Source organism: Anopheles arabiensis, chromosome 2 (genome assembly GCF_016920715.1).
Source record: "Anopheles arabiensis isolate DONGOLA chromosome 2, AaraD3, whole genome shotgun sequence".
Lineage (NCBI taxonomy): Eukaryota > Metazoa > Arthropoda > Insecta > Diptera > Culicidae > Anopheles > Anopheles arabiensis.
In genome coordinates this window covers 29,265,080-29,277,062 of record NC_053517.1, presented here as the reverse complement: position 1 = coordinate 29,277,062, position 11,983 = coordinate 29,265,080, and the positions used below count along the sequence as shown (strand labels likewise).

The 11,983-nt window shown below is 48.6% G+C and overlaps 2 protein-coding genes across 13 annotated transcripts in view; one reads left to right on the top strand and one right to left on the bottom strand.

Moving 5' to 3' along the window:
- LOC120898356 (high affinity cGMP-specific 3',5'-cyclic phosphodiesterase 9A) overlaps positions 1 to 11,983 on the top strand; it is a 118,220-nt gene that overhangs the window by 102,378 nt on the left and 3,859 nt on the right. For all 12 annotated transcript variants that reach the window (XM_040304111.1, XM_040304112.1, XM_040304117.1 and 9 more), the window contains 5 exons: positions 3,632 to 3,957; positions 7,926 to 8,077; positions 10,380 to 10,487; positions 11,423 to 11,549; positions 11,638 to 11,933. In XM_040304111.1, the coding sequence (XP_040160045.1) occupies positions 3,632 to 3,957; positions 7,926 to 8,077; positions 10,380 to 10,487; positions 11,423 to 11,549; positions 11,638 to 11,933 (1,009 nt within the window). The remainder of the gene's footprint in view (positions 1 to 3,631; positions 3,958 to 7,925; positions 8,078 to 10,379; positions 10,488 to 11,422; positions 11,550 to 11,637; positions 11,934 to 11,983) is intronic.
- On the bottom strand, positions 7,005 to 7,583 carry LOC120898359. The gene is made up of 2 exons (XM_040304123.1): positions 7,439 to 7,583; positions 7,005 to 7,358 (listed from the first exon to the last, which is right to left on the bottom strand). The coding sequence occupies exons 1-2, from the start codon at positions 7,521 to 7,523 to the stop codon at positions 7,090 to 7,092; spliced, it is 354 nt and encodes a 117-aa protein (XP_040160057.1). The 5' UTR covers positions 7,524 to 7,583; the 3' UTR covers positions 7,005 to 7,089.

Sequence of the window (11,983 nt, the reverse complement as noted above, 5' to 3'; positions counted from 1 at the left end):
CCGTCAAATTTACGTGGACTTTATCCGCTTATCTGTTACAAACATATATTCTCTCTCTCTCTTTCTCTATCTCTCTCTCCCTCTCGCTAAAAAGCCTGGAATTTTGGGGAGCAGATGTTGATATCGATGCAAAGAATGTCTTCTCGGCCGTTTATTGATATTCCAGGAATGTTTGCATTATTCCCATAACGTTTTCCATGTATAAATGAGGCATTTTTCGACAAAACCTTCAATACATTACTTGGTTGGTTGGAAACTGTATCGATCGATGCATTTAAAATTGAAGGAATAAATGAAAAAAATAACGCATCACTCCATCCGGGTCTGCGCATAACGAAATTCATACCAATTTCACGTAGGTTTTGCAATCAATCTTTCCAATAGAAAGGATACTCCGTAAGCCGGTATCTCAACTTTACCATGAACTGCACGATACTTTCCTGGCGCGCACCTTCTCCTCTACGATACGCTACACAAGCTGCCTGATCTAAATCCTACCCACGCATAAAACTCCTCCCGCGCGACGACACCCGTCCAACGGATTCCGGAGATCGGTATCGGCCGGTCGGAATTGTTGTAAAAGGATAATTGGAAGGCAAACGCTAACGGTACACGGGGATGGGGTTACATTTCATCCACTTTCATCACGCACACGGTCTGCCCCCGCTTATCTCAACGTTTGCACAATGGATCCGGTTTGCCGGCATCCGAGAAAGCCAACGTTGAACGGAGGCGCACGGACTGGACTTGGGTGTGTTGTACTGCACGGTAGCATTGAAGATTGATGGTTTGACAGTTGAAAGTTGGCAGATAAGGTTTGCAAAAAACGACGAGAAAAGGAAAAAAAAGCATCACGAGTGAATGAAGCAAATTATTCCAAACCAAGGCCAGCGGGGGGGGATATACATTCGGATTCGGTCCAGCAGCAATGGATGACCAAGGTCCAGCGGGGTCTGACGTGCTGACGTAATGTGGAAAAATATGAAATGCCACCGATGGTCCCTTTTTGTGTTGGATATTGTACTCATTTTCTGTCCGTTCACAAACACATACACACTCACTTAAATGTACAGCCCCACACAGCTAATGATCCCGTATCATCATGATGGAGCGGCGCGCTGGCTTTAAGTTATGATACCTGGTTCATCTCATTAAAATCTATTTGTTTTGCCTGTCGCGCACAGAAGAAGGTCAGAAGAAAGGTCTCCATTATGTATTTTGACCTGCGGGTGATGGTGGAGGTTAGATGCTTGCGTGTGCTTCATTAAATTGTACCACCAGCACTGAGGGAGAAGGTGCGCATCAATCATCTTCTCCGGTTTCGCAAGCGTCATCGATAACCATGATCCTGTTGCGAAGAAGAAATGGGATTCGATCATTTTCCCCTCATCAATTATGTCATTACGGTAAATGCGTACGTTTACAACCTAATCCTAATCCAGTAGGACGCTGGCAGTACAAGGCAGCTTTAATAAGCATAAACGACTCAATGTAAATGATGTTTGTAAGTGCACGATGTACCGTTTTTACAGAAAAATCGTCACAAGTGCACAAAAAGTAGCATAATAGCGGCTTTATGGCAATTGTGGTGTTATGCGTTGCACACATCCCCTTGTATGTGAAGGGAGCTGCATTGGCTCAGGGTATTGGTACTAAATAAATATTCAACGATCAATTTCCCGATCAACTTTTCGCACATTCCTTGTACTATCAAACACAACGGCTAGCTCGAAGATCAAATGGGACAAAGCCCATCGAACCATCCCGAATCAAACGTTGGTATTTATAAACAGCGGAATTTAGCCATCCACCCGCTTGCTGCATTACAGTGTTATAAGCCTTTTTTTGTAGTTCCCTTTCTCCTTCTCCGAAATGGAGGCGACCGACCAACAATTCACCTTGTGCTGCCGAACCGAGCCGAAAATGGTCATTCTGGAATTTTTGGCTTTTATGTATGGTCATCCATTTTTTGTTTTCGTTGGTGCTTATTGAATTGCTCACGATTGGCTGACAGGATTTGGTGTTGTTCCCGTGCTTTATTTGCGCAATCCATCGCAGGATGAAACTATTCATCGATCGGTCCACGGTCTGGCATGGCAACATGGATTCTGCTGCTCCTATTTTTATTTTGACCGTTCGCCCGGGCCTGCCTGCTATCTCTCATAGGTCCAGCAGTCCCCCCTCACCCTTCCCCTCCGTGCACATTGCTCGTCGGATAGTTCCATCGAACCATGCCATGCCCCATGTACAGAGGATTCCAATTTTGTTGACCTCTCCGAAACCGTCCGGCCGAATGGGTAAGAATTTCAACACTGTTTTTGTTGTGCTGTTTTTTATCTTCTTTTTGTTATATATTGGTCGCATATCAGTTTTCAGCGTCTATTGTTTCATTCCGGCGTTCGCATTCTCTATCTCCTACGGTAAAGGACGCGCTGCACGCGTGTGGCATACCGGTGGGTGGGTATGGGTATATTACGATCGAATCATTGTGTTCCACAAAAGGAGGGACTTGCCAGGGAGTTGCTGGTGAATGCGAGGGAGGTTTTGTTCGATACGGTTGTATTGTTGTTCTTTGTCATCGAATCGTCCTGCCGGTCGGTCTCCCCGCGCACTAGGCAATAGCAATCGGCAACCGACATCAATATTCAATCATTGGTGCGCACATGAAATGTGTAGGGTGTGTATGGGACTCGGTAGCAGCTCATTCATTCCAACCAAACAGACAGCCAGCACCTACCGTGTGACGGTTGATGAACATTCTTCTTTGGATGCTACGTGCAACTACCGTGGCCGTCCCGCCGCCGTAAGTTTGATCCAACAGAGCTCGATATCTGCGTCACTGCCTAAGGTGTGTTCCTGTGTGGGGTGAAACAGAATTGAAAGAACGAACCAAGTACGGGAAAAGGTTGGAAAAGCTCATAAACGGATTCATTGGCCCGCCATCCCTTGCTGGACCCGAGGAATGTCTTTTCTTCTGCACTGCAAATGTTGCAAAATTGGAAAAAGCTTGCACATCGTATTGAGAGAGATAGGGATATTGCAAAACATTCAACCCCTTTGCCTTCGTCGGAAGGTAATCAATTTTGCAGAAACACACCCCATTGTAAATGAACACTATTGGCAGAACACTGTTGCCTCCTTCCCTTCTTATTCAACGGTAGAATTAATCATCATTCCTCATCGGGGGGGAGGCACGACTATCTATTTATGTTGAGTTGGTTGAGGGAGATGGGAGTTGTTTTTCACCATTACGCTTGCGTATCAGAGATGATGCTATTTATTTTGCAACGAGAAAAACACTTTTTCTGTTGTACACGTGGCGGTAAATCCTTTCCCTCGGAACGTTTGCAGCGCTTATTTTCCAGTGCCGCCATCCTTCGTTTCAAACCGACGGCAGGACGTTGGAATACATTTTCCTGCTAAAAACATTTCTGTCACACCGACCCCGATTCGCGATTCCAGCTAAAAGCCATTGCAAATGAAGGCGCATGATATGAATAGCGCATCCTCGTCCCACGCTGTGGAGCGGGCTATTGTGCTGCAACCTTTTTAATATTTCAATCTCTCTCTCACCCCAAACCGTTGCTTTTTTGTACCTTCTCTATCTCTCTATCTCTCTCTGTCGTTTTAGGTCTATCGAGCAGACCGCGCGGTCCACCGCACCGGAAAACTAGCCTACCAAAGCACACGGACGTCAAGAAGCGCTTCCTGGAAACGTGCGACAAGACGCTGTCGGACGAGGTGAAGGCCGCCCTGCGGCTTCCGGCGTTCGATTCGTACGAATGGGAGGACTGGGACGTGATCCACCTGATGCAGACGATGTTTGTCGAGCTGAATCTGCTGGAGAAGTTCAACATACCGATCGTGACGCTGCGCGAGTGGCTGTACGAGGTGTACAAGCACTACAACGATGTGCCGTTCCACAACTATCGCCACTGCTTCTGTGTCGCCCAGATGGTAAGCTATTGCCGATTGCCACTAGTAGTGTAGTAGTATGTATAAGTGTGCAGTGTGCTGTGCAGCCGAAACGCAAATTGCAGCTGATCGGTGAAGCGTGGTAGCAGTATTTCCAGGGACGCAACAAGCTTCGTACCCATCGTATCATTATGCATTTCTTGGAAATTGTTCCCTTTTTCCCTCTCTATGTAATGATGTTTTTTTTCTCCCTCTCTCTCTCTCCCTCCTGGTGAGAGCAGAACCTGATCCTGCTGCCCTGTTTTTACTACGAAATGCTTCAATCTTTGTCACGCGCCACGTTCGAGAAGCGGGCAAAATTGGGTGGTGGATTATGTTCCATGCCCCGCAGCAAATTGGGCACGCACGCCACACCAGTGGAGACCAGCTTACATTCATTAAGCTCCATGATTAGCTTAAAATCTCAGCACACGCGGTCGTTCTTTGCATTGAGTAAACGTGGCGATGTGCCATAATTAACTTTTCCGTTTGGGTCGATACTTGGAGTGTCTTTTCATTTCATGGATTTCATGTGCATATTTGTTTCCATGTGTAACAGGTGTTTAATTATTAGTGGGTTTCGATTACCCTTAAATTGCTGTTGAGATCGACTTTTCGATTAGCTTTAATTATTTGTCAAGTTATGCACTTTTACACTAAGCATCGTCTCATAAGTGCAGAAAATTCCGTTAAAAGACCGATTACATTAAACAGGGGGGAAATAGTTTAAAAGTATTCCACGAAACAGGACGAAAAGTACTTTCATCACATTTATCTTCTGGAAACTGAACCCCATCCTATTAGCCCACACACACACACAGGCACGCGGGGGACGTAACGAGAAAAGTAACGCCCGGATCCTGAGAACTCCACTTATTTGCTACTCCAGAACGTAACCGTGCCATTCGGTGGCTGGCAAAGAAGCATTACTGGCTTGCTGGTCTGGTGCGGCCATTAAAACGTGGCTGTTCGGAGAAAAGCGAGCTAATAATTGCATACCACCATCTAAACCGGGAGAAGATTATCGTCCCAGCCACCGTTTGCTCTGCTCGGTTGCTTGCAGCGCGCTTTTCTTGCCTTCCCACCCAACCATTCACGTACGGCTTCCACCTTCCGGAGCAGGGTTCAGGTGGCAATCTAATCTGAAAACGATTTTCCGACGCTCTCTCTCTCTCTCTCTCTCTCTCTCTCTCTCTCTCTCATGCTGGCTCGGTACGGTACGGAACACCCTGGCGCCGAACATTGGAATGGCCCAGAAGAGGTCACCATTTAATTAGCGTGAAAAGCTGACGGTGTTTGAAAATTTTCGAAACGACGTCACAGCGTTTTCCTTCAATGCTGCCCCGGGGAGCGGGGGTTGTTGGAATGCTTTCGCAACTCCCCATGGTGCGGCGAACGGTCGATTTTGTGGTACGCGCACACGGTGGAACGGTGGTTGCATAATGCATCATCGCAACACTACCGCTTGCATCCGGGAGGGGCACACGGACGGTATAGGGCGCCCGCATTAACAATGGGAAAAATGACATCCATCAGTTTCACTTGATCGCTCAATCCATCAGACCATCAGCGGCAGAGGGCGAGGGGGGTTGGTTGATGGGAATGATGTTGTAGAAGGGTTTATTCTTCTTTATTTTTCGCATTCCTCAACAGCCAGCACCACCGAGCACATTGGTCCATTTCGCTGCGCTGTGAACGCTTCTTCTGTTGGAAGGAGCAGGTGTGTGCTTTTGATTTTGGAAAGAGTGCCGAGAGAACTGTTGGGACATGGTGTATTCGCGGCAGACACACACACACACACACACACACACACACACACACACACACACACACACACACACACACACACACACACACACACACACACACACACACACACACACACACACACACACACACACACACACACACACACACACACACACACACACACACACACACACACACACACACACACACACACACACACACACACACACACACACACACACACACATCGCTGTCGAAGTGTGATGAATAGACATAAATAAATTGCTGTCCTTCCAGTGCCTAAGGAAGGAATGCTTGTTGTCACCCTCACAAGTACTGCCGCAAAAAGATACATGGGTTGTTGTGTAGGATTCCCATTCACAGTTGTGTCTTGTCTGTGGACGACCGGCTGGAACCGGATGGCAAGGGAAAGCACTGTTCCTATGCGAACAAATACACAAATGGAAATGCAATGAGAATGGTTTTATTATAAATTCATTTCTTCCTCTCCCTTTTGGTGTTGGGAAGATGTTGTTTGGTTGCAATGTACTGTATTTTGCTATGCTAGTACAGTTGCGTGCATTCCATTGCTGAGTTCCAATGAACCTAATGCATGGGCCGTATTGTTGTTCTGTTCGTCGTTTGGTCTGGATTTTGATGTGCCTGTTGTACGTTCACTTCTGAGTGCAGACCACGTATAAAAAATGCTGATACAAGCACTGCATTGTGTATAACTCCGAATTAATCCCCCTTTCTAATACCTTTTCTGCATCCTGCCATCGGTGATGCTGGCTGCGTATCGCATTAGGACGGCTTTGCATAGTACAACTTTGGCCCCAATCCCGTGGACATCTACGACACACGTGAGAAGACGAACTGACTTTGATTAATGTGCGCGATGGCACCGGGAGATTACATCATTACGCGGGAGTGGCCATCAGTGTGAAACTCGGTTGAAATATTACGCCACGCCGCGACTAAATCATTTCCACTAATTGTACCGGCAACGGTGTGACCATTCGGATCTTCGCGTACGCGGCGCGCATAGTGCAAACATATGTCGAGCATTAGATGCAATTTATAGTGCACCGGGCTGCACCGTACGCATTGGCTACCACTAGACACATTAGGAATTGTGGTGGACCGACCATAAGACCCATAATTTAAGCCCTCTGCTGCTCTCTGGTGCGATGACTGCCATATATCAAACCTAATCTAGATCCTCGCAATTTCACCGGCTCTGCCGAAAAGGCGCGAACGTATCAGCAGCAGCTATCGAAGACCAAACGAACGCGGGAGGATTCCATTTGCATAATATTTATTGTTTGTTTTTCTAATGCCCCCCCTTTACCCCTCTGCACACTGTCTCACATTGGTTCGCACTATCTACACATCTGCCGCGGCCGCTGCGTCGTCCGGCTGCTCGTCTGCCTCGTCGGCTACTTCCTCCTGGCTGAAGCCACCCTCATTGACCGGCTCACTCACGCACGAATTGTCCCACGCGTCTGTCCCATCGGCTTCGGCCGTGCTTAGCTCCGTGGTCACTTCCGTTTCGCCGTATGCTTCCTCGGCAAGCCGCCGCAAGTAAGCCATCTCGCTCGAAGACAGTGGTCCTATGCCAAGGCGCTGCTCAAAGTACGGCACTGCCGGTTGGACTGTGAATAAAATGAGAGTTTACTGAGAGCTATTCTTCGGGCACCTGCAACCGGCCTTATGTGTGTGTGAGGAGACGCACCTGATGAAGCGGAGGGCAGCAGTAGCAGCAGTGTCGTCGCACCGACTAGCACTAGAAGAACCAGTTTCGAGTCCAGTTTCGTCATTCTTTCGGGCAACCGGTGTGTTCGATTACTCTGAAGCTTCTGCTGGCCAGTTGTCAGCTTGGTGCGAGTTTTATATGCGCCACTGTTAGTAAGAATCGAAAACATCGCAAGAAGATGGCAGGAACTAAGGTTTTGTCCCCCCGCTATCGTACCGCGATTATCATTTCCCGCGATTGTGTGAGCAGCAAATTGGGCCCCACGCGGTAGGCCATCGGGTGGCCATTTCCCAAACCAATCAAGCCGCTCGTTGGACCGACCGACGGCATCTACTTTGATATAGCTATTATTCTGATCATTGCGTTCGAATGTTTCGCCGACGTCGACATGCGCGCACGCCCGCGTCACCGTAAGATGCTTCATCATCTTATTTTCTGTTCTCCATTCTTTTGTCGCTATTTTCAGATGTACACCATTGCCTGGCACACGAACCTGGTGCAGCGGTTAGGCGAGCTGGAGGTGTTGGTCCTGCTGGTGTCCTGCATCTGCCACGATTTGGACCACCCCGGTTACAACAACATCTACCAGATAAACGCACGCACCGAACTGGCATTAAGGTAGGTAGTGGAAGCAAAATCCGTTCAACCAGTATGTGCTACATCACGCCGCAGTTAAACACAGCAAGGAATCAGTCAGACTCTTCTTCACACGCCGGCTAACGATCATCCAATTGTCTGGAGATTGCTCCTCGCCTCAAACAAGTGCTGTCAATGGAGCTAATTAAGCGGCGCCACCGGGACTACACACGTATGTGTATCTGTGCGTCCACTGCTGCAATTGAGGGTACAAATCCTTCCAGCAACACGGCTGGATGGGGTCTACTGGAGCGTGTCTGCGTGTCCGTGTTTTGGGTGGTACTTGAAAAGGGCGTCAATGAGCGCGTTACATCGGTCACACACAGTGGCGTCAATCATCGTGTCAAAGTGTGCCACTCGAATTGCGTTAAGATGACAACCTAATTTACGGGCACGTATGCTTGCCGCACAGACACACACACTAAAAGGGCGAAAGTTTTCAACGCTCCAGTAAAGCGGCTTACTTGCTTGCTGGTGGAGAATTTGAAACATTCGCGCTTCTCGCAAAGTCTAACCCCCGCGCCCTTTCTACGAGGGGCCAAACTGAAACCAATTTGTGTTGAAAACTTTGCGCCAATGTTCGCCTAAATTCCCAGTTTCACTGGCGTACCAACTCCTCCGGGCAGGTAGATGGAGTGCTGGGTTTTAAACAAACTTTTGCCAACCCCGTCAAACCACCCCTCTGTTTCAGCCGCTGGTGGTCAACTAGCGGAAGACGGGGGGGAAATACTTTCGACAAGTACACATTTTGCCGGACCAGAAAGTTTGCTTAGCGCGCCAAACTGCCGACGGTCAACTCGACGAGGTGGAAACAAATCAAACAAATATAGCAACGATATGGTCAAAGCTTTCTAAATTTCCTCCCTATTCCGGGTTGTTCGGCGAGCGTGCGATCGAGAGTGAGGGGTTTCGAGCGCGCGCGCGCGCCCGCGCCTCCATTAGCTAATGAAGATTGCCGGCCTCTGACGGTCTGATTATCCGTTTGAATAAACTCCGCAAGTACCGCAAGGCTTCGGAATTCTTTAGAAAACAGCCACACGTTGCACAATATACCAAACCGCACTTGGTTGGGCAAGAGGTTCCGATCGATGATGAACATCAAACGGAGTCAGAGGGGCTTTTTTAAGATGAATGGAGTTACATTCAATCACAAACGTTGGTGTTTTTTGTTCTGTTAATGATGTACAGAGAGGTTTTTGCTTTGCTGGCAGTACATTAATGTCATGAATGGCCATTGAACGATAGAACAGCCGTTTGTTAGACTCTTTGATTGAATAGTGGCTTTGGTGTCTTTTTAAACTTTAATGCGATAATTTATCTAATTTGTGCTGCAATATAGGTATCTAGCCGAATCAATCGGTACTAGAGAACTGGTAAACCATCTCCCAGCCAACGGTACTATCCAGCAATAAATGTTCGATTCTGCAGTTTTCCCAATGACTGTGCAACTAAATTGACTCGATTGGCTTTCGCAAAAGGGGGTTGAATAGCTTTCGCTAGCTGCACACCGACCAAACCATGCAAATGTATCGAGCGTTTCGTTGCTGATAAGTTAAACTACCAACAGCCGGAAGGAAAACAATCGCAATGAAAAATATCATCCCCATAACCGAACCCCGAACCCCAACCGAATGCAGCCACAGCCCAACGGGAAGGGGGAGGGCAGGTTTTTTGGTCGACTACTCTCCTTCTCTCTCTGTTTCTCCAGGGATGATGCCATACCGCAATTCCCAAACGGCTCACCATCTGTGTCCTTTCACAGTGCAAACACACACACACGCATACGACGGTGGCGGTAGAGTTTGTTGACTTGCACACAAATTGATTGAACCATTTGTTTGTCCAATTGAAGTGTTACGCTTCGATGCTCTATCTCTGCCGGTACAGCAGCCCACCATACCTACGAATGGGTCGTGCTCTGGGTGTGCATCGTCGTGGTAGCAGCATGGAAGGCAAACTTCCAGATCGTTGAGCTATGATTTTCCCCCTTTTTTCGTCCGGTTTGGGTAGAGGACACTGTCTGAAATATAAAAAAGAAAAAACCATATAGTATGATACTACCAATAAAGCCCCTATTTCGGGTACCGTGTGCACGCTTGGCAGTCTGTGTGATGCTGTATCAAGGGAAAAATGCAGCAAAACGGCCAAACGATGTAGCCCGAATTGCAATGACACTGGAGAAATTGGTTATGGAATTGCTACTGCTTTTATTTTTCATTTTTCATTTGCTATCGCACATACACACCCATTTATATGCTCTGTTTTCATTTCTCTCCTCTTGTAGGTACAATGATATTTCACCGCTGGAAAACCATCACTGTTCGATCGCGTTTCGACTGCTGGAGCACCCGGAATGCAACATATTTCGCAACATGAGCAAGGAGATGTACAAGTAAGTGTGTGGAGAGAAATAAACCTACCAACGGGGAAGGGTCCTAGATGCATGTGTTCAATTCATCGTATCATAGCGCGCTGCACCCGTACAAAATACCATTCTATTACGATTTAACCAATCAATTCAGCGCGTCCCCCATGCCGCCGCGCAAATGCGGGTCCGCGGGAACACGGGAACAACTTAATTGGGCATCTAATTGGCGACCTCTAGGTACCCGGGCGAGCGAGAGCTAGCTAGGTCAATGTGAGGGATTATTTGCCCAACAACACAACCTGTTGTGCGCTCTGGCGGTGGTGCTCGCCGTTCCCGGGATTTGTACCCCTCGGCTGCGACAATGCAGCGGCTGGTAGACGCAGGCGCTTGAACGCATCTAATTGGTACGACATCTAATGATGATTAATGTATGGCGTCTACACGAAGCAACACGTTCAGTGGGACGAAGCATCACATCGTCAAGCAAGCCAAGACGCTCGCAACCGGATCTACGCTTTCGACGCGTCCGCAAGCTCTCTGCTCTGTGCCCCGCTTGCAGGCAGCTGTTGGTGTGTAATTGAAAGTGAGATTGAACTCAACCCGACGGCAATCGACAACACCTTCATGGTGCGAGTACGGTGGTGACCGCACGAGCCACTCATTAACGGCAGGGAAGGACGGTTGTGTGGCCCTGCACCAAGGTGCCAATAATTGTGCTCCCCCTGAAGCCTCCACACTTGCAAATCGTTTCCAATCGTTTCGCTGTAAGTGGCGCCAATGGGGCTCGGTCTTTTGCGGGCCGGAGAAATCGCAGCAGCCGCGCTGTGCTGTGTGGAGTAATTTTCCCTTCAACTACCCTCGTGACGCGGGAGCGCTATTTAGTAGTTTCCATTGCCCTTTTCCTCCCCCACCGGTCGGTGGTGCTAATGGCGTGCATCCATGTTCCTTTTTATTTTCAGAGATGTACGCGAGGGAATTATCCGGTGCATATTGGCCACCGATATGGCCCGACATAACGAAATCCTCACCCAGTTTCAGGAGGCTACACCCGAGTTCGACTACAGCAACAAAGTGCACACGAATTTGGTAAGTAATTGCATTACAGGCGCGCCCCACATGCTGTGCCTTCACAATTGTTTCACGCCCGGTTCATGCCTTCCGTTCGCCGGAACAGCTCTGCATGGTTCTGATCAAGGTGGCAGACATTTCGAACGAGGCGCGACCAATGGACGTGGCGGAACCGTGGGTCGACCGGCTGCTGCAGGAGTTTTTCGCGCAGAGCGCCGCAGAAAAGTCCGAGGGTCTGCCGGTGACACCGTTCATGGACCCGGACAAGGTGTCAAAACCGGGCAGCCAGGTACGGTTCATCGGGCTGGTGCTGCTGCCGCTGTTCGAAGCCCTCGGCGAGCTGTTGCCCGAGCTGACGGATCTGATCATCACGCCGGTGCGCGTCGCCCTCGACTACTATCGGTAGGTAGCGCATGAAAGGATGGCCTTTCGAAGGGCTTCACCTTCCCCAA

Coding starts and splice junctions, on each gene's coding strand:
- LOC120898359 (XM_040304123.1), bottom strand. CDS start 7,523: ATGACGAAACTGGACTCGAAACTGGTTCTTCTAGTGCTAGTCGGTGCG. Junction 7,359..7,438: donor GCTGCCCTCCGCTTCATCAG/GTGCGTCTCCTC, acceptor TTTTATTCACAG/TCCAACCGGCAGTGCCGTAC.